Genomic DNA, 19,348 nt, shown 5'->3' on the forward strand with positions numbered 1-19,348 from the left:
GTGCTAAGTGGGGAAAAATAAAGGATGGATCTAGCCACCTAAAGCTGTGTGTTTGTGATGTTGGGAAACTAGAATATAGCTGGTTTGACATAGATTGTAAGACTGTACCAAAATTGAAAAGTTCATTTTTTAAAACTTAGAAGCACTGGAGCTTTCGTTCATCTGACTGAGATGTTAAAATCTTGTATCCTATTGTCCAAACCAGCATTATGTTCATATGAAAAGACTTGGAAGAGCAATACATGGAGATCAAAAATAAAATGAGAAAATGCTGCAAATTTTTCTTAATGCTAGTTTTTAAATTTTTCATTCTGTTCATCCTTTCTCTCTTCCTACCCCCTCCCCAATTCAACCTTGTGCATCTGTTTTATCAATACTGTGATGATCATTCCTTTGGACCTTATGTCTTGTTTCTCTTAAACTCCAAATATGCAGTGCTTCTCAGTTTACTGAAATCCAAATTCTTTTGCTCACTCATATATTCCAATTCAAATTCTTAGACCCTTACTTCCATACAAACTCTCGCGTCCCTCAGCCTTCTCTTCTACTTTCATGGTACATGCTTTTAAAACCCATTATATCTAGAATGTTATCTTCCTTTCCTGATGTTTTAACCTTGCTGGCATCCTCCATTCAGTTTGTCACCCTATAGAGTGGCCCTTTGTGACTGTCAAGCTTTGTTTCTCAGCATTGGTTCTCACTGTAATCAATGCAATTGTGTGAAGTGATTCACAGGGGAACATCAAATGAGTGTGAGAAAAGTGAGACGTAGTTCTCTCTCCCTCTGTTGAATGGATATTTAAGAATATATTAACTTCTGGTTCAAGTAAAACTTAAAATTGCCACAAAATGGGTTAAATATAATTCGGTTTTTATGATTGCAAAGATTTGTGATTTTCATTTTTTTTTGTTTTAAAGAATGGATAACCATTGCGGATTGCATTAAATTAATTAGTGTGGTGGGATGGTCTAATTACTTTAGAAAAGGCATGAGGAAAAACCAACCTAGCTCTTGTGGATTTTAGAATGCCCTTGTATTGTTTCACATTACCTCGCTGCTACCAAAATAAACAAGGGACGCTGCTACATGACCACCATGTACACTGTTGGTACTCTTAATGGGGAAGAGGGAATAACATTTTTAAGTATTTTTTTCTCGAATAGGCTGGTTACAAAAATTACCAAATATTTTCCAAGTGAAAGATAATATACATCTTCATGCAGATTGATATACCTGTCCAGAGAAGGCCTGCATGGAAACTATTGAAGAAAAGGAAAATAGACTTATGCTTATATTTATCCTGCACATTCCTCCAAACCTTTTGGATGTTTTTGCATGCAATGAATTGTTTTGAAGTGCAGTGACTATTGTTACGTAGGCAATTGTGGTAGCCATTTTGCTCCCCATTAGATGCTACAAACATCAATTGATTTTTTTTTTATTTGGTGTTGACTGAGGAAGGGCAGATGTGACAGTTTAACATGTCACCTGAAGGATGTCTTATTTAACAATGCAGCATTCCCTTATAGCTACACGGGAGTAATATGGTGCGATCAAGTCTAGAGTAGGGGTTTGAACCCATAATCATCTGACACTTAAGGCGATGTCACTACAAAATGAGCTAAGCTGACGAGACAGCCAGAAACACCTGTTTCACTTTAGGAATCTCATTCCAATAACCCCAGGATTGTCTTTGGCAAAATGCATTTCAGCATTAGCAATCGGTTACGAGAATGCACTCTTTTGCTCAGAAAATCTATTGGGAGAGTTATGTTTCCTATTAACATTTTAGCATTATTATTGGAAGTAAATCTGACCACCGCACTATTGCAATGCCAAGTAATTTTAGCTGATAACATGAAGTTTTAACCATTTTCAGAATTTGGAAATTTTTTTTGCATAAAGCCATCTTGGTCTGTGAACTGTATGATGCCCTTAATTGCTGTACCTAAGTGATCCTGCTGCATGTAATATAACTGACAGGAGGGTGGAGCTTATTTGCACTCTTGCGTAAAAAGAAAGGAGAACTTAAGAAAATAAATGAGTATTTAAAAGTAATTAGCGTCCATTTTTTTGGTTTTAAAATCACTGTGCAATGATATTTGCTGTAACTCTTAGAGTATATACACACTTTTAAAATTGCAATGAACTTTAACTTTGGATTCTAATATTTGACATTTAAATTGTCATATTTGAAGCTTGTGAATTGATTATTGTACATTCATGTGTTTAGTAATACAAATCAGCAAAGTATTACTAAGATTTGAACTTTATTGAAGAATGCAGTTGCCAATGTGAACTTGATTTTCAAAGCAACATTTTTTCATGGACTTTCAGTTGCAGCATCTCTGATATTCACTTATTAAAAGTTAAATCAAACAACGTTAGTGTACTGAGTGTCCAATTGTTTTTATGGACTCAATGCACAAGTTTCAGTTTTCCAGAGCCAGTTAGCAATTTAGTAGAGTGGCATGGCTCTGTAACCTCCAACTTTCATTCTTGGCACAATTCTGCTGCCCAAGAACCCAGTCTTCCGTGCCTGCATCTTCCATATATCCTGCTTTTCTATACTGTAATTTTAAAGTGCTAAAATGCACGAGTGGCAGAGCAGATGTAGTTGGATATAGAATGAATACATGACACAAAACGTTCAATTAGGGATTGATTTTTTAAATCCGGCTGCATAGCTGAGAACATCAAACATACAATGAGAAGATTATTTGCCCCATGAAGCTTACAGTTTCCACAGACTAGGGTCCACTCTTATTGGCTTACCTATTTCCTGAGAGAAAGCTCTGCAGAAATATTTCCTGGTCCCCCACAAGTAAGCCTTATTATCCAGTATGATGTAATGCTCTCCACAAATAGTAGCCTCTCTCTTGTCATTACCCACTGGCACAGTTCCAAATAACAACTACTGTGGAGTGTTTGAACATCTTGTTATCCCCTTAATTTCTGATTCCCTTCCTATTCACACTTCCATTTTGCTCCCTTTTGTTGTTTTTTCACACATTGGCAACAAATTCAGCAAAAATAGCTGGTAAATTCAGGAGTCCAAGGTGACCACAGATATTGCTCAGGCAAGCAAGCAAGAGGCTACAGACAGTAGAAATATTTGGACCGAAGTACACATCTTTTCCAGAGCAAATAAGGAGGAAGTTAGCAGTAATCCATGTTTTAGGAGTACAGAGAGAGCCAAAGAGAGGAGTCAAAAATAAATAAGAAACTGGAAATCTGTGTATTTGCCTAATCTAGTAACCTGCACTCGATACTCTTTAAATAACTTCTCTCCAAGAGAACAAATCAAGAAAAGGTACTACCCATTGTTGCTATTGGCTTTTTTTTTTCTTGTTTTGGGCTTTGTGGACTTTTGGTCATGATAATTAGCCTGTGCAGAGCTTCTTGCTGCTGGATCAAATACTCTGACAATAATGTTGGCATCAGGTTTTTTTTTGGGGGGTAGCACCTGATCTATTATGAATAATTTAAAGCATTGGCAGTGTCGCACACAGTTTTCCCCTAGTGCAGCATGGTATTAGGAATAAAATGTTTGGTTCCTTCTATTTCTTTACACTGAGTCTGGAATGTTTTCTAAGACCTTCCAGCAGACCATGTTATGTGGCAGAATTGCCATTTTTTTTAGTCAAATGGTAACGCCAGTTTTCACCTGTGGCCTTGAATTCATTGCTGTTGGATAACTGCACCAGATATGGGAACTGCAAATGAAGTTATAACAGTGCTTGCATCCATATTTACCTGTTGCTAAGAATGACAGGAAAATGTCTTTGCAGTGCTGTTTTGTAATTCTTCACTAGGGTGTGTATTGGGCAACTCACTCTACAGGCAACATTTAAACTTTTATGCCTGCCTGATAGCTTTCCTGAAATCCCCAATATAGGATAGTGGAGGTGCGAACCCATGTGTCCTGCCAATTGATGTCATTTTTTAATTCTTTAAAAACTGGGTCATGAAATTTTATTAATTTAACTTAAGTCTTTGGTATAATTTTTTTTATTATGTAAACTTGCTCCCATCTCTTCAGAAGTTACTGATTAAGCAAGTAAAAGTTGGGGAAGTTTGTAATGGGCTACCCTTTATAATGTCAGAAGTCCAAAATGCAAAGTGATAAAATGTTTCACGTCACTAAATCTTCTGATTTATTAAATACCTTGCTACTAGCATCTACCTGACAATGTGGAAAATTGCTCAGGTATGTCCTGTACACAAAAAGCAGGACAAATCCAACACAGCCAGTTACCACCCTATCGGTCTGCTCTCAGTAAAGTGGTGGAAGGGTTCATCAACAGTGCTATCAAGAGGCACTTGCTTAGCAATAACCTGCCCTCTGGCGCCCAGTTTGGGTTCCGCCAGGGCCACTCACCTCCTGACCTCATTACAGCCTTGGTTCAAACGTGGACAAAAGAGCTGAACTCCAGAGCCGAGGGGGGAGTGTGAACGCCCTTGACATCAAGGCCGCATTTGACTGAATGTGATATCAGGGAGCCCCATAAAAACTGGAGTCAATGGGCATCAAGGAAAACTCTCTCCACTGGTTGGAGTCATACCTAGCACAAAGGAAGATGGTTGTGGTTGTTGGTCAGTCATCTCTGTTCCAGGACATCACTGCAGGAGTTCCTAAGGTAGCATCCTCGGCACAAACATCTTCAACTGCTTCATCAATGACCTTCCTTCCATCATAAGGTCAGAAGTGGGGATGATCACTGATAATGATTGCACAATGTTCACCATTCGCAACCCCATAGATATTGAAGCAGTCCATGTCCAAATGCAGCAAGACCTGGACAATATCCAGACTTTGGCTGACAAATGGCAAGTAACATTCATGCCACATGAGTGCCAGGCAATGACTATCGCCCCTTGACGTTCAAAGGCATTACCATCATTGAATTCCCCCATTATCAACATCCTGGGGTTACCATTGACCAGAAACTGAACTGGACTAGCCATATAAATACTGTGGCTACAAGAGCAGGCCAGAGGATCGGAATGCTGCTGCGAGTGGCTCATCTCCTGACTCCCCAAAGCTTGTCCACCATCAACAAGGCATAAGTGAAGAGTGTGCTGGAATACTCCCCCACTTGCCTGGATGATTGCAGCTCCAACAACAGTCAAGAAACTTGACACTATCCAGGACAATGCAGTCCACTTGATTGGCACCACATCTACAAACATTCACTTCCTCCACCACCCACCAATGCATAGGAGCAGCAGTGTGTACCACCTACAAGATGCACTGCAGGAATTCACCAAGGCTCCTTAGACAGCACCTTCCAAACCCACAACCAGTACCATTTAGAAGAATGAGCGCAGCAGGTAGATGGGAACACCACCTGGAAGTTCCCCTCCAAGTTACTCACCATCCTGGCTTGGAGGTATGTTGTTGTTCCTTCACTGCCATGGGGTCAAAATCCTGGAACTCCCTTCCTAACAGCAGTGTGGGTGTACCTACACCACATGGATGGCAGCTCATCACCTCAAGGGCAACTAGGGATGGGTAATAGGTGCTGGCCCAGCTAACGAAGCCCACATCCCATGAATGAATTTTTTAAAAAAAAAACTTTTAAGTATAATGTCAAGAGAAAATCTTTCATTTAATGTTTTTCAGACTAGAAGATCAATACAAAAGCTGTTAGAATGGGAGAACAACAGATTGTACCACAAGGTGAGAAAATTAATGTTTCTGTATATATGAAGTGCATAAATAGTCATTTGTTTTATGAATTGGTAAAAACTGTACTGATTGAAATTTTCAACCAGTAAATCCACATGGTGGCGCTAATATTTTGCTTGTACCTGTACATGTCCATACCTTGACTTGTGAGAATACAAATGGTTGTTATAGCACAGAAAACCATTTGGACTGTTGTGCCAATGCTGGCTCTCTGCAAAAGCAACATAACTAGTTCTGCTGCCTTTTCCCTGTAGCTCTGAACATATTTTCCATTCAGAAGATTATCCAATTCCCTTTTGAAAGCCATGATTTGAATCTTTCATTTAAATGTCCAAGGTATTATTCTCTGTATTTTCTACATTGCCAAAGTTATATGGTTCAGAATTATTACATTGCTTTAAGGGAGAATTCAATCACCACCTCTATCTAATCTGATTGCAAATTAATAACTTCATTACAGATGCTTGTATTGTGGGATTATTTTTAGGAGAGAGATGACGAAAGCTCAACTAAGAGCGACACCAACATATTTAGCATGTTGACGTGAATATGCTCAACTGCATGGTCAACTCTCCCAAAACCCTGTTTTAATCTGTGTAACCCAGCCTTCACCACACTCACTGCATTGAAATTGCCCTAGTTCAAGTTTCAAATTACAACCTGTATGACCAAAACTATGACGTATTATCCCTACTTCACCTTTCTGAAATAGCGATGGTTTCATTCTCCTTCACTATCCTCTAATTAGACTGCTTTTGCATGGAACTACTCCAGTCTATCTGGATGGAGCCAATGTATTTCCAACAATTGCTTTCGTCTTTACAGTCATCTTAAGCCTTCTCCAAGGATTGATTCTTGCTTCCTTGTCTTCCTTAACTACATGTGGTCTCTCAGCAATATCATCCATGGGCTTTGAATCAGCTTCTGTGTATTTTTTTTATTGATTTATGAAATGTGGGTGTCGCTGGCTAGCTAGCATTTATTGCCCAACCCTATTTGCCCTTGAGTAGGTGATGGTGAACAGCTGCAGCCCATCTGGTGTAGTTACACCCACAGTGCTGTTACAGAAGGAGTTCCAGGATTTTGACCCAGTAACAGTGAAGGAATAGGGATATATTTCCAAGTCAGGATGGTGAGTGGCTTGGAGGGGAACTTCCAGATGGCGGTGTTCTCATCTATCTGCTGCCCTGGTCCTTTTTAGATGGTAGCAGTTATAGGTTGGGAAGTGCTGTCGAAGGAACCTTGATGAATTCCTGCAGTGCATCTTGTAGATGGTACACACTGCATCGCTAGTGGAGGGAGTGAATGTTTATGGATGGGTTGCCAATCAAGCGGGCTGCTTTGTCCTGGATGGTGTCAAGCTTCTTGGGTGTTGTTGGGTCTGCACTCTTCCAGACAAGCGGAGAGTATTCTATCACATTCCTAACCTGTGTCTTGTAAATGGTGCACAATCTTTGGGGAGTCACTTTTTCTGAGTTACTTGCCACAGGATTCCTAGTTTCTGTTACTCTTGTAGCGGCCATATTTATATGGCTAATCCAGTTCCGTTTCTGGTCAATGGTAGCCCCTAGGATGTTGTTAGTGGAGGATTCAGCAATGGTAATGCCATTGAATCACAGTATCTTTACAGTGCAGAAGGAGGCCATTCAGCCCATTGCATCTGCCCCGGTTCTCTGAAAGAGCATTTCATCCAAGTCCCACTCCCCTGCCTTAACTCCGTAACCTTGCACATTATTTTTGGGTAGCAATCTAATTCCCTTTTTAATACCTCGATCGAACCTGCCTCCACCGCCCTTTTGAGGAAGTTTGTTCCAGACTCTAACCACCCTCTGAATGAAAACATTTTTCCTCACATCACATTTATCCTTTTGACAATTATTTTTAATCTGTGCCCTCTAGTTCTTGATGTTCTCTTAAGTTGGAACAGTTTCTCACTATTTACCCTGTCCATACTCCTCAGGATCTTTAATCTATCAAGTCTCTTCCCAGCTTTCCTTTCTCCAAAGAAAAAGAGACCCAACTTCTCTCATCTATCCTCATAGCTACAGTTGTTGATCCCTGGAATCATTCTTGTGAATCTCCTCTGTACTCTCTCCAATGCCTTCATGTACTTCCTCAAGTATGGCACCCAGAACTGGACACAGTACTCCTGATGAGGCTTAACTAGTGTCGTATACAAATTCAACTTGACTTCCTTACTCTTGTACTCAATGCTCCTATTAATAAAGCCTAAGATAATATATGCTTTATTAACTGCTCTATTAACATGCCCTGCCATCTTCAATGAACTGTGTATGTACATGAGGTCCCTTTGTTCCTGCACCTCCTTTAGAGGCTCTCCCTTTATTTTATACTGTCTCACCATATTTTTCCTGCCAAAATGAATCATCTCACACTTCTCTACATTGAGCTTCATCTGCCACATGTCTGCCTAACGTGTCCATGTCCTTTTGAAGTTCAAGATTATCCCCATCACAGTTGACAACATTTCCAATCTTCATATCATCTGCAAATTTTGTAATCATGCCCTGCACACCACAGTCTAGGTCATGAATATATCCAGAAGAGCAAGGGTCCCAACACTGACCCCTTGCTAAAGTCCATGTAGACCACATCAAATGCATTACCCTCATCAACAGTTCTGGTTACCTACTCAAAAAATTCAATCAAATTTGTCAAACACAACCTTTCCTTAACAAATCCATGCTATCCCTGATTAATCCATGTCTCTCCAAGTGCAGATATATTCTGTCCCTCAGAATTCTTTCTAGTAACTTCCCCAACACCAAGGTTAGACTGACAGGCCTGTAATTTCCTGGTCTATTCCTTTTTTTAATAATGGGACAATATTAGCAGTCCTCTGGCACCTCACCTGTGGCCAGAGAGGATTTGAAAGTTACAGCCATGATATCTCTTCCCTTGCCTCCCTCAACAGCCTGGGATACATCTTATCTGGGCCTGCGGATTTATCCACTTTTAAGGCCGCTAAACTCGCTAGTACCTCTTCTCTCTATGTTAATTTCTTCTAATATTTCTCAGCTCTCCACCCTAAACCTTCCTCCAATCTGAAAAACAACCATTTGTTACTACTATAATAAAAGCAAAATACTGCGGATGCTGGAAATCTGAAACAAAAACAAAAGTAGCTGGAAAAACTCAGCAGGTCTGACAGCATCTGCAGAGAAGAATACAGTTAACGTTTAGAGTCTGTATGACTCTACAAAAAAAACATTAACAGTATTCCTCTCCACAGATGCTGTCAGACCTGCTGAGTTTTTCCAGCTATTTTTGTTTTTGTTTTTGTTTCATTTATTCTACTATCTGTTTCCTGTCACTCGGCCAATTTCTTATCCAAGTGCCTACTTTCCCTTTTATTTCATGACCTAGAATTTTGCTCAAGTCTGTGTGGCACTGTATGAAATGCATTTTGAAAATCCATATACACCGTATCAACAGCATTTCCCTTATCAACCTTCTCTGTTACCTCCTTGAAAAGCTCAAAAAAAAGTTAAACATGATTTTCCCTTAATGAATCCATGCTGGCTTTCCTAATTATCCTGCACTTGTCCAAATGACTATTGATATTATCCCATACAGTAATTTCCAGAAGTTTCCCTACCACTGAGGTCAAACTGACTGATCTGTAGTTTCCAGCTCTATCCTTGCACCCTTTCTTGAATAAGGGAGTATTCTCCAGTCTCCAGGCACCTCCCTGTATCTAACGAAGATCAGAAGATTATCACTAGTGCCTCTGCAGTTTCCACTCTCTCTCTTCCCTCAGTACCCTTGGATGCATTTCCTCTGGTCCGGGTACCTTATCTATTTTAAGCAAAGATAGTTTTTCTAAACCTCCTTCCTTCTTCCTCTCTATCATAAGCTATTCTAGTGTACCAGTTGCCTCCTCTCTCTCACCCCAGCCTGGGTAGCACCTTCTTCCTTTGTAAAGACCGATGCAAAGTACTCGTTCAGCACCTCCGTTATTTCTCCAACCTCCACGTGCAAGTTCCCTTTTTTTGTCGCTAATCGACCCTACTCTTTCTTTTACCACTTTTTTATTATTTACATGCTTATAGAAGACTTTGGGATTCCCTTTTATGTTCGCTGCCAGCCTCTTTTCATGCTCTCTCCTTGATTTTTTTTTTGTTTCTTCATTTACCCTTCTGGCCCTTCTATATTCAGCCTGATTCTCCATTGTATTTTCTACCTGACATCCAACGTTTGCATACTTCTTCCTTTTCATCTTTATCTCTCTCTCTCGCCAAGGGTGATGGTTAGATTCTCTCTCTCGTTGGAGATGGTCATTGCCTGGCACTTGTGTGACACGAATGTTACTTGCCATTTGTCACTTGTCAGCCCAAGCCTGGATATTGTCCAAGTGCAGAAAGACCTAGGCGTGGACTGCTTCAGAATCTGAGGAGTCACGAATGGTTCTGAACATTGTGCAGTTATCAGTTAACATCTCACTTCTGACTTTATGTGGAAGGAAGGTCATTGATGAAGCAACTGAAAATGGTTGGGCCTAGGACACCACCCTGAGGAAATCCTGCAGCGATGTCTCTGCAAGGACTGAAATGATAGACTTCCAACAACCACAATCATCTTCCTTTGTGCTAGGTATGACTGCAGCCGTGGAGAGTTTCCCCCCGATTCCCATTGACTCCAGTTTTGCTCGGGCTCCTTGATGCCGCACTTGGCCAAATGCTGCCTTGATATTAAGGGCAGTCACTCTCCCCCTCGGCTCTGGAGCTCAGCTCTTTTGTCCACGTTTGAATCAAGGCTGTAATGAGGTCAGGAGTTGATTGGCCCTGGCGGAACCCAAACTGAGTGTTGGTGAGCAGGTTGCTGCTAAGCAAGTGCTGCTTGATAACACTGTTGATTACCCCCTCCCATCATTTTTACTATGTGCTCTGTGTATATATGCTGATGCAAACTGCTTCACCTCTACCTCTGCCACTGCTCTTATCCACATAATTTTCATGCTGTTGGATGCCTTCTGCCATCAAATCTTGGACACATCATGGCTTCTTTCAGCTGAACCTCAGGAAGACTAAGGCCTTTTTTTTTGGCAATTGGCATAAATCCAAATACTGATATCATTTGCTCAAGCTGAACTGAACCATATGCAGCCTCTGGATCATCCTCAATTGTCTCTGAAGTAGGTTTCACTATTTTCATCACCAAGATGGCTTGTAATTAGAGATTAATCTCTGTAGCATTACCTGCCTCTGCCCTTGATTCATCTCTTCCTGATGCTGGGCCCTCATCTAAGCTTTACCTTTCATACTTAATTACCTCCTGCCCTTTTTGCTGGACTTCCATTGTTCGCACTTGGAACTTCCACTGCAGCTTATCCAAAGTGCAGCTGTTAATATCCTGTCCAGCATTGTCTCACTCACCCACTTAAATCTTTCCCCAATAAATCAATTTTATATATTTCATTACATATTCTGCCATGGCCTTAATCCTACTTTTGTAACCTCCTCCAGACTAACTTCCACTTTCATATCTTTTAATCCTCCAACTTTGATCTGCTGTGAATTGACCTCGCTTTGTCCTACCTTTGGCAAAATTTTTAGCTGTCTACCGATACTCTAGAACTTCCTCTCTAATCTCCAATATCTCTATACTTGTCTGCCCTCCTTCACAAACCTTCCAAAAACCTATCTCTTTTACATAGCCGTAAGTCATCTCTTTGATCTGTATCCCATGGGCTGGGATTTTTATCAGGTGGGTTGGGAGATTGGAGCAGCAGGAAAATGTTATCAGGAGGGTTCCCGACACTGTCTCACTGGCAGGCCATTTTACCAGGAACCGCAGCAGCTCGGTCACCACCGACCTGAGGCGGGCGACCAATTTATATAATTCAAAGGCTAGTTGATGGCCACTTGTCTAGTCAGTGGTGGCGCAGCCCCCATGGAGGCAGCTTCCCAACAGTGTCTTGGGGAGGTGGGGGGGGACCCTTAATTTCCAGAGACTCCAGGCCCTTCTGGTAATGGCCAACCCTATGGCCCCAATATCACTGCTGGAGGGGTTACCTCTCTAATCACTGGCGCCTGCCTGGCCCTGGCACAGAAATAAAAGTTTCATCTTTCCTGTGAGGACATCTTAATTGGCAGCCGCTGGGAAGACTGCAGCCACAGTCCCATTGCCCTCTTGCATGGGCATGTAGGACTCATGTTGGGTCCTTACATCAGGACTTGCCTCACATCAGGAAAATCCCAGCCATTATTTCATCTGTTTCTCTTACTATATCTCTGAAGCATCTTAAGATGCTCCCAACATTGGAGTTGCTATGTTAACGAAAGGTGTTCTTCACCTGAATACTTTATTTGCTGAATGTGCAAGGAAGGAGGAATAATAATCTTGTCACCATTGACTGATAGCAATACCAGTTGAATCACCACTTGTAGCAGAGAAGAGTGAATAGTGAGACTGAATAGATAGACTTTCAGATAAAGGCAGCTGCTTTTTGTTATAATGTTCATATACAGAAGTAATCAAATTACTCCAGAAATTGATATCTTTGGCTTACCTAATATAGCACTCGCACTAGGATTTTTTAAATTGAAAGTTTCATTTGTCTTCAGCTAAATGTGTGTTTCTTGTTTTGGGATTAGCTTGGTTTGCACTGGAAGTTAAGTAAAAGGAAATGTGAGTCCAGTAACATGATGGAATATGTAAGTACACCTTCATTTTGATAACCTTGTTATAAAGCTTTTTTTTTTGCTTTGCCAATTTTCTCCCTTGCTCCTCTGAAGACACTGATCCTTTTTAGGACGCAATTCCATGGACACTGCCTATGACCAGTCTTCACATTGATTCTGGCCAGTGAATGTCAGCGGAATGTTTGCAGACATCACAACTGAGTGATTTTATCCTTGCCTAACATCCACATAAATATTTTCCAGCAATAATTGCTGGAAACTGAGCAAGAGTGGGAGGTTTATTTTCATCAAGTTCACTATTATCACTGCCCTGATTGCTGCTGGTTGGCTAATTTCAGACCTGGAATTGAAATGAGGAGAGGAAGCAAAAATCAGTAGGCTGGTCACCTCCACTCTGATTCGTGAAGGCTCACTCAAGATCGGCTTTTCTAGAGTTCTGAGACTAGCTGCCCTTCAATGTTCTTGATTTGGAATAGCACAGCATGCACGATCTAAGGAGTTATTTTCTGTTTTGTTTATTAGTTGTGCTAACATGTATGAAACCCACCTCTTGGTATCTAGGTAAACTTATTTCTACACTGCAAGTATTTTATTTGGTTCTCCTGTAAGTTTTTGTGGACTGAATGTAAAACAGTATTTGGTATTGAACAAACAAGTAAACTTCTTTCTTATTCTTTGCAGGTAATACTAATAGAATTCTTACCAAAATTTCCTATATTCCGACCGGATTGAAAAAAAACCCAACCACCGAAGTAACAGCATATCATTCCTGCCCTTAGTGCCTTGTAGATATCTGAACAGATGACTGCCAATACACCTGTTTTAACAGTAATCTACTGTAGTGAGTGTCAATATCTTTCTAATCTATTTTCTTTCTTTCACAAAGCACATTTTGCACATGTATTATTTTCCCTTTCTCTGAAGTGTTGCACTCAATCTGTTACCCCATTCACTTGTTGAATGTGGAGATTTTCACTTTGAAAGAACTCAAATCTTGTACATAGTGCTTCAGTCCATATTGTACAGTGTGGTTATATTAATGTTTACAGATTGTAATGTTACTCCTTTACTACATCCCAAGAATCTAGAAATATGGAAGGACTTTTTGATCGTGTGTATTTTTGTGCAGATTTTAATCTGCATACCATATTCATGATGAGATTAGCAATGCAACTGGAAGTGGAAGTGCCTTTTACACTAGGAACAATTCCTCCCATTAAAGTCAAAGATAAACTCTAATGTACACTGCATGCTAAGGAAGTTAATTAGATGAAAACTAATTTCTGCAATAGGGCTACTGAATTTAAGTATTCTGATCATTATTGCCGTCTACAGGTAACTAAATTTTATTCTATAACTCGCAAAGCATTACTATGTTGAATATTATATTTCATTATGGATGAAGGATAAAATGGATGGAAGATTCAGTGTATGGTTCCTATTAGTATCAAATTACCCTTAGTTAATATGTTTTCCTCACTCCCACAATACTTTGCTTTTTAACCTCTGCTTTAGCTTGGGTAGTCCTGCTGAAATTTTACTAAATGATTCATTTCCCATTTGAGAATCATTGTTTAATTGGTAACACCTAAGTTTTAATCATGTTGCTAAATAACAGTTTTATGTAATTGGAAGTTTTCATTGTGAAAGAAGAATACATTATGAATATTTGTATCAACAAGAATTTTTAATTTCTCTCGCTCCAAAGCATACTCCAGGAGACTTTGTGTTCCTGTTCTACAAAGATTTGGGGGTAGGGGGGAAGTTAGTAAAGATGCAAGTTATACATGTTGAGCTCTCTTTTCAGGAATATTAAGTTTTGTGGATTTTATTTTTAGTAATTAGCACACTTTTTTTAAAGTAGATGGAGTTGGCCACTCTGCTTAACTTTAAGCAGTGGAGCCAAAATTCATTGCCTATTTTTTTTAGTACCTTGTACTTTCTAGTATAGAGATATTTAATTACAGTAGTGTAATACGAATAGATTTTTTGCAACTTGGGAAGGGCAGAATATTTGAGAATTTTATAAATCTTTTAATATATATACCTGCCACACCTGTATTGCATTCTGTAACACAATTCTTCTTTGGGTCACTGTAGATAGCTGTAGAGGGTGCCTCATTTAGTGTCAGGGCAGGAAGACAAAATGGCCTTTGGTACACTGAAGCTAGTCTCTCTAGTACCCAAACTCACTCTCTCGTCACAGTATCCAGCTGCATTTTTAATGACCTTTTAATGTATTTGGCTCCACTGCCCTTGCTGGTAAATTATTGCAAGCATTTGATCCTTTAAATAAAGAATGCCCTAATAGCTGTTTTAAATTTTGTGCTTGCCTTAATATTCCAGGTTAACATTGTCTCTACATTTTAATATATTTTGAGGACCCCTCCTTCCTTTTTGTTTTCCCCGCCCCCAACTCATATTTTAATTTAACATACATTTCCTCTTCTTCCTCTTAGTGCCAGAACTGAATTTTTTTTCCATTTTGGAACTTCTAAGAATCAATCAAATGTATAAATTTGTCATGTGGATTTTAACCAGTTGTTGTTAAACTGAGTAAAATTGGTCCAAAGATGTGGAGAAAGTGCCAAATTAACTAAATGGTTTACCTGTGGAAGTAGTTGTCTATTCCCGGTAATCACCTACACATTTGCCTGTGAATCAGAATTGATAGATCTCAAGATAACTTACACTTGAATTATCTTGATTTTATTCTATGGATTATCACTTTGCCCAAACAATTTGACCTGGATTATTTCACAGTAACTTCTAAAATTATGAAAAAACAAAACTATTGGATAAAATAGTTCCCAGGAGCAAAAATCATGTTAATTACCATATGGCTATTCATAGCCACACTTTTTAAAAAAAAATGAACCACCTCCCCTCCTGCCTTGTGCATTCCCTCACTTTAATTTTGTTGGGTCATTGATCAAATTCAGGTGGGTTATTTAAAGACTATCTAATTGCATCAATGTTGCTAAAGTGTTAATAAGAAAGGGATAACTGCCAGGTTGCATTGAAGTAAAATGTATTACACATCAGATTTGTAAAAACTGACCAGACATTGTATGTTTAGCATGTTAGAACACTATTGGCCTGATGATTTTGTAATGCAGCTTCCTGCATACCGACTTTTTATAATAAAAACAGTGCTGGAAAATCTCAACAGGTCTGACAGTGTCTGTGAAAAAAGGAAACAGTTAATGTTTTCATATTGGACTTGAAACATTAACATTTTCTCTCTCCACAGATGTGGCCAGATCTGCTGAGTTGTTCCAGCACTTTTGTTTTTATTTCAGATCCCCAGCATCTGCAGTATTTTGCTTTTATATTACTGACTTTTTATGTTGCCTATTTTTAACCATAATTGTGCTCTTTGCCAGAATTTTACATCAGAGTTTAATAGAAAAATATTATGAAGTAGTAATTTGAAAAGTTACAAGATAGCTATGTGTACCCTGATATTCCTACACATCCCTTTTTTAAAAAATCTATATAGTTTGTTTAATTTGAATGTTGCTAGTACAGGTCCTAATATGGAGGAGAATGTTCCATTTCAAATTTTTGATTAACATTTTCATGTTTTTTATTCAATGTAATTTTTTTGTTTATTTGAAAGTGCAACAAATTGGTCTTGTTAACTGCAGAAAAACAAAGTTTCAAATGCAGGTCTATGCTGTTTGGAAGCACTTTCTTCAAACATGCTTGTTGCTTGTGGATGAAGCAGTTTAAAAATTGGTCCAATAATCAGGACTGCAATGTGGTTGCATGATAGATTGTACACAGTTGTAAATGACATCAAAAATTAAAGCAATTTTTGCTGGCAACACCATGTGAAGAATGTAGAATACACATTTCACTACATGTAGTTTTTAAAACTAATTTTAGTTGTTTAAGTTATTTGACAGATTAAAAGATCCTTTGTCATGTGGAGCATGTTTTCAGTAGGTACTCAAGTGATGTCAGCAGAAGAAAGTAAATTAATTCAAACACTTTATTTGAATAAAGGGGAAATTTTGCAAAGGTTCACCATTGTTGCATAATATTTGTTGGTTGCGTTATTAAACATGGCTGTGGAAAGAGAAGAAAACCCCAAATTTCCAAACATAGAATTCAGTTTACTATTGTCAAATCTAGCCTTTGTACTGTATTTCAATTACATCATCTAAACCGCGTTGTGCTGAACGTGCTGTAGACCAATGGATAAGCATATAGATAAATATCAGTGTTTTATGAAATCTTTTCAAAAGTATTGGCCTAACCAATAAAGTGCTATACTTCTGAGTTGCACCTAGCACTAGAAATTCATAACGTGTCAGTAATTCAAACAATCACATTGCCATTGTTTGAATTTTTGCCAATTGAAGTATCTAATTTTCTTCTCTTCTCCACCCCCTCCCAAAATCTTCTGTCGTCATAATTAAGCTTACAGTTGACTGTTTTGTGTACTTATAGAATGTACTACTTTCCATCCCACTAGGTCATTTATGAACATGTATAAATAAAACAAGTTTTAAGTATAGTGTGGTGTTTTAACTTCCTCCACATCTCCCACCCCTTACTTAAATCTTCAGTTAAAATCATCTAGGATTTGTTCATATTACAACAATAAACAAAACGGACTATTTTAGTTTTGCACCGGTGGTGATGTTGGAATGGATCACTTGCAAAACCTACCAGTTAATTCCTGATTCATTTCACCTGATGAGTCTCGTTATGTTTTCTCTTTGGAAGAGTATAGTGGCAGTTGGACTCTTCACTGCATGCTAAATGAATACTACTGTTTTTTAAGAAAAGGTTACAAAAAGACTACCTGGTCATTATCACATTGCTGCTTGAGAGAGCTTGCTGTGTCCAATTTGATGTTGCAATTCCTGCATTACAACAATGTCTACACTTCATATATAAAAAAAAATAAGTACTTTGGCTGTAAAATGCTTTGAGAAGCCCTGTGATCATGAAAGGCATTATGTAATTTTTTTAAAGAACATGATTATACCTTCACCCCTTTTCCTGAGCTTTTGCTTGTCCTAAAGCACTAATTGCTCCTTTTGTCCATTTGGTTTTGATATTGTAACTGGTGTGTGCCACCTCAAAGGTATCAGCCTTTCAGAATTTTTCCAATTTTTTGAATATTTTTTGTTCACCTGCTACTATAGCATTGACTGTACTAAATAATTTTTTTCTCCAATCATTACCTCAATTGAAAAATATGCCTTTTTTATGCATCAATATGATTTGGTGAAATGGAGCATTTTTCACTCTTCACCTGGGTGAAACTGGCACTCTTATCCATGTCATGTTTAGTAAAGCTCCTTTTCCTCTCTCCAACAATATTTGCCTCATCACTAACTACCAGAAAAGTGAAAATACTGGACTTCCAACACCATACATGCTTATTGAAAATTTCACTTGGGTCATTAGTAAAGCAGATTTGTGCTATGGGCTTGTGCTTTTAAAAAATACGAATTGAGACTGCTCAAACTCATTTTAGCATCCAGCATTAAATAGTTTAAAGCAATTCTCGCATAAGCTTTAAAATGTTAAGGTCCCAATAATCTACCCTATCTTCAGACATGCAACAGCTATTGCTGTAGACTTTTAAACCAAATCCAAACAACTGCAGTATTATGAGCAGTTTTATGGTATGAGTTCACTCCTAATTGGAATTGGATTGAGATCGTCCCACATTCCATTTGAACACAAGTGAGAGGAGATCGTCATTCAATCAGTTTTGAATGGTCTCAGATCCACATTGAATAGCTGAAGTATCTGCACTTAGGCATTGTTCCATCTAAGGCCTGAATGCATACTGATTAAGTGTTTCAAGAAACTGAAAGGTTGTCAAAAATTTCGGTTGGGTACCTTTTAATAATTAATACCCAGTGAATTCATGAGTTACATTGGGCTAAATGACCATCATTCTGTCTAAATCCATGAGAATAATACTCTTTAATTCAGTTCTTTTGCTCTTGTATCCTTTTATTCTTTTGTCCTTTATTACTATTTTTAGACAAATTAAACACATGTAATTGAATTTAATCCACCATTAAACACCCACAGTTCACTCTATAGTGATTAAAGAAATCTACCACAGTGGAGAAAAATATACTGGGTATGCACAAACATGGTTCAAGTGAGTTCATATGCCTGTCTTATTTCTACATGTAAATCAGTGTCTCTCTGACCTAGGATTGCTGAGAGTTTTGGGTTTTAAAACAATTCCGATTTATACAAATTTACATAATCCAATAACCACCTACTATAAGAAATTAGGTAGGGGCCATTAAAACTATATGCTGCTGAAGCATTAAGGCCATCTAAAACTGTTAAACAATTGTTAACCTTATGTTCTCAATACCACTGTTTTCTTGTATACAACTTTGATAAAATCAGATGTCATATTACACTAACATTTTCTAGTTCCCTTGACACCTGGGCCAGTAAAATGTAATTGTGAATTAATATATGCAGTGCGTTTCACTACTTTTCCAAGTCATGCTAGTTGAAATATGTATTTGTTCCACCTATATATGTACAATCTTTGATCCTACTATAACTCAATGAGCAATGCACTGGCATAATGCTTTTTATGATTAGTGTCAAGGAAATTGAGTTGTACATTATAGAATTTCAAAAGCAGCTGATCCATAATGATGCTTTTATGATGGTTTTGTTTTCCAGCGTTTAGTTGTGCCTAGGGTAATAAACATTTCATAACATGTATGAAATACAACAGCTTCAACAAATAAGAAAGTTCCTTCTTGAGCTGAATTTTAAATCAGCTGTAAATAAAAGACTATGCAAGTGTCAGACAATGACTTTCTCTAGCAAGAGAAGGTCTTAAACTACTTCCCCTTAGGCAATGGTAATGGTGTTGAATGCCAATTTCCCCCCACCATAGATGTCGTAGGAGGTCACAATTGACGAGAAATTTAACTTGACCAGCTACTTAAGTACTGAAGACTACAAGAGCAGATTAGAGGT

At 38.5% G+C, this 19,348-nt stretch overlaps 1 protein-coding gene across 1 annotated transcript in view; it reads left to right on the plus strand.

Annotated features, from left to right (window-relative positions):
* chic1 (cysteine-rich hydrophobic domain 1) overlaps positions 1–16,883 on the plus strand; it is a 42,041-nt gene extending 25,158 nt beyond the window's left edge. The window contains exons 4-6 of the mRNA XM_078547473.1: positions 5,628–5,684; positions 12,311–12,370; positions 13,040–16,883. Coding sequence (XP_078403599.1) covers positions 5,628–5,684; positions 12,311–12,370; positions 13,040–13,090 — 168 coding nt within the window. The 3' untranslated portion in view covers positions 13,091–16,883. The remainder of the gene's footprint in view (positions 1–5,627; positions 5,685–12,310; positions 12,371–13,039) is intronic.
* The last annotated feature ends 2,465 nt before the right edge of the window (positions 16,884–19,348 follow it).

This window comes from Cetorhinus maximus, chromosome 8 (assembly GCF_964194155.1).
Source record: "Cetorhinus maximus chromosome 8, sCetMax3.hap1.1, whole genome shotgun sequence".
Classification (NCBI taxonomy): Eukaryota; Metazoa; Chordata; class Chondrichthyes; order Lamniformes; family Cetorhinidae; genus Cetorhinus; species Cetorhinus maximus.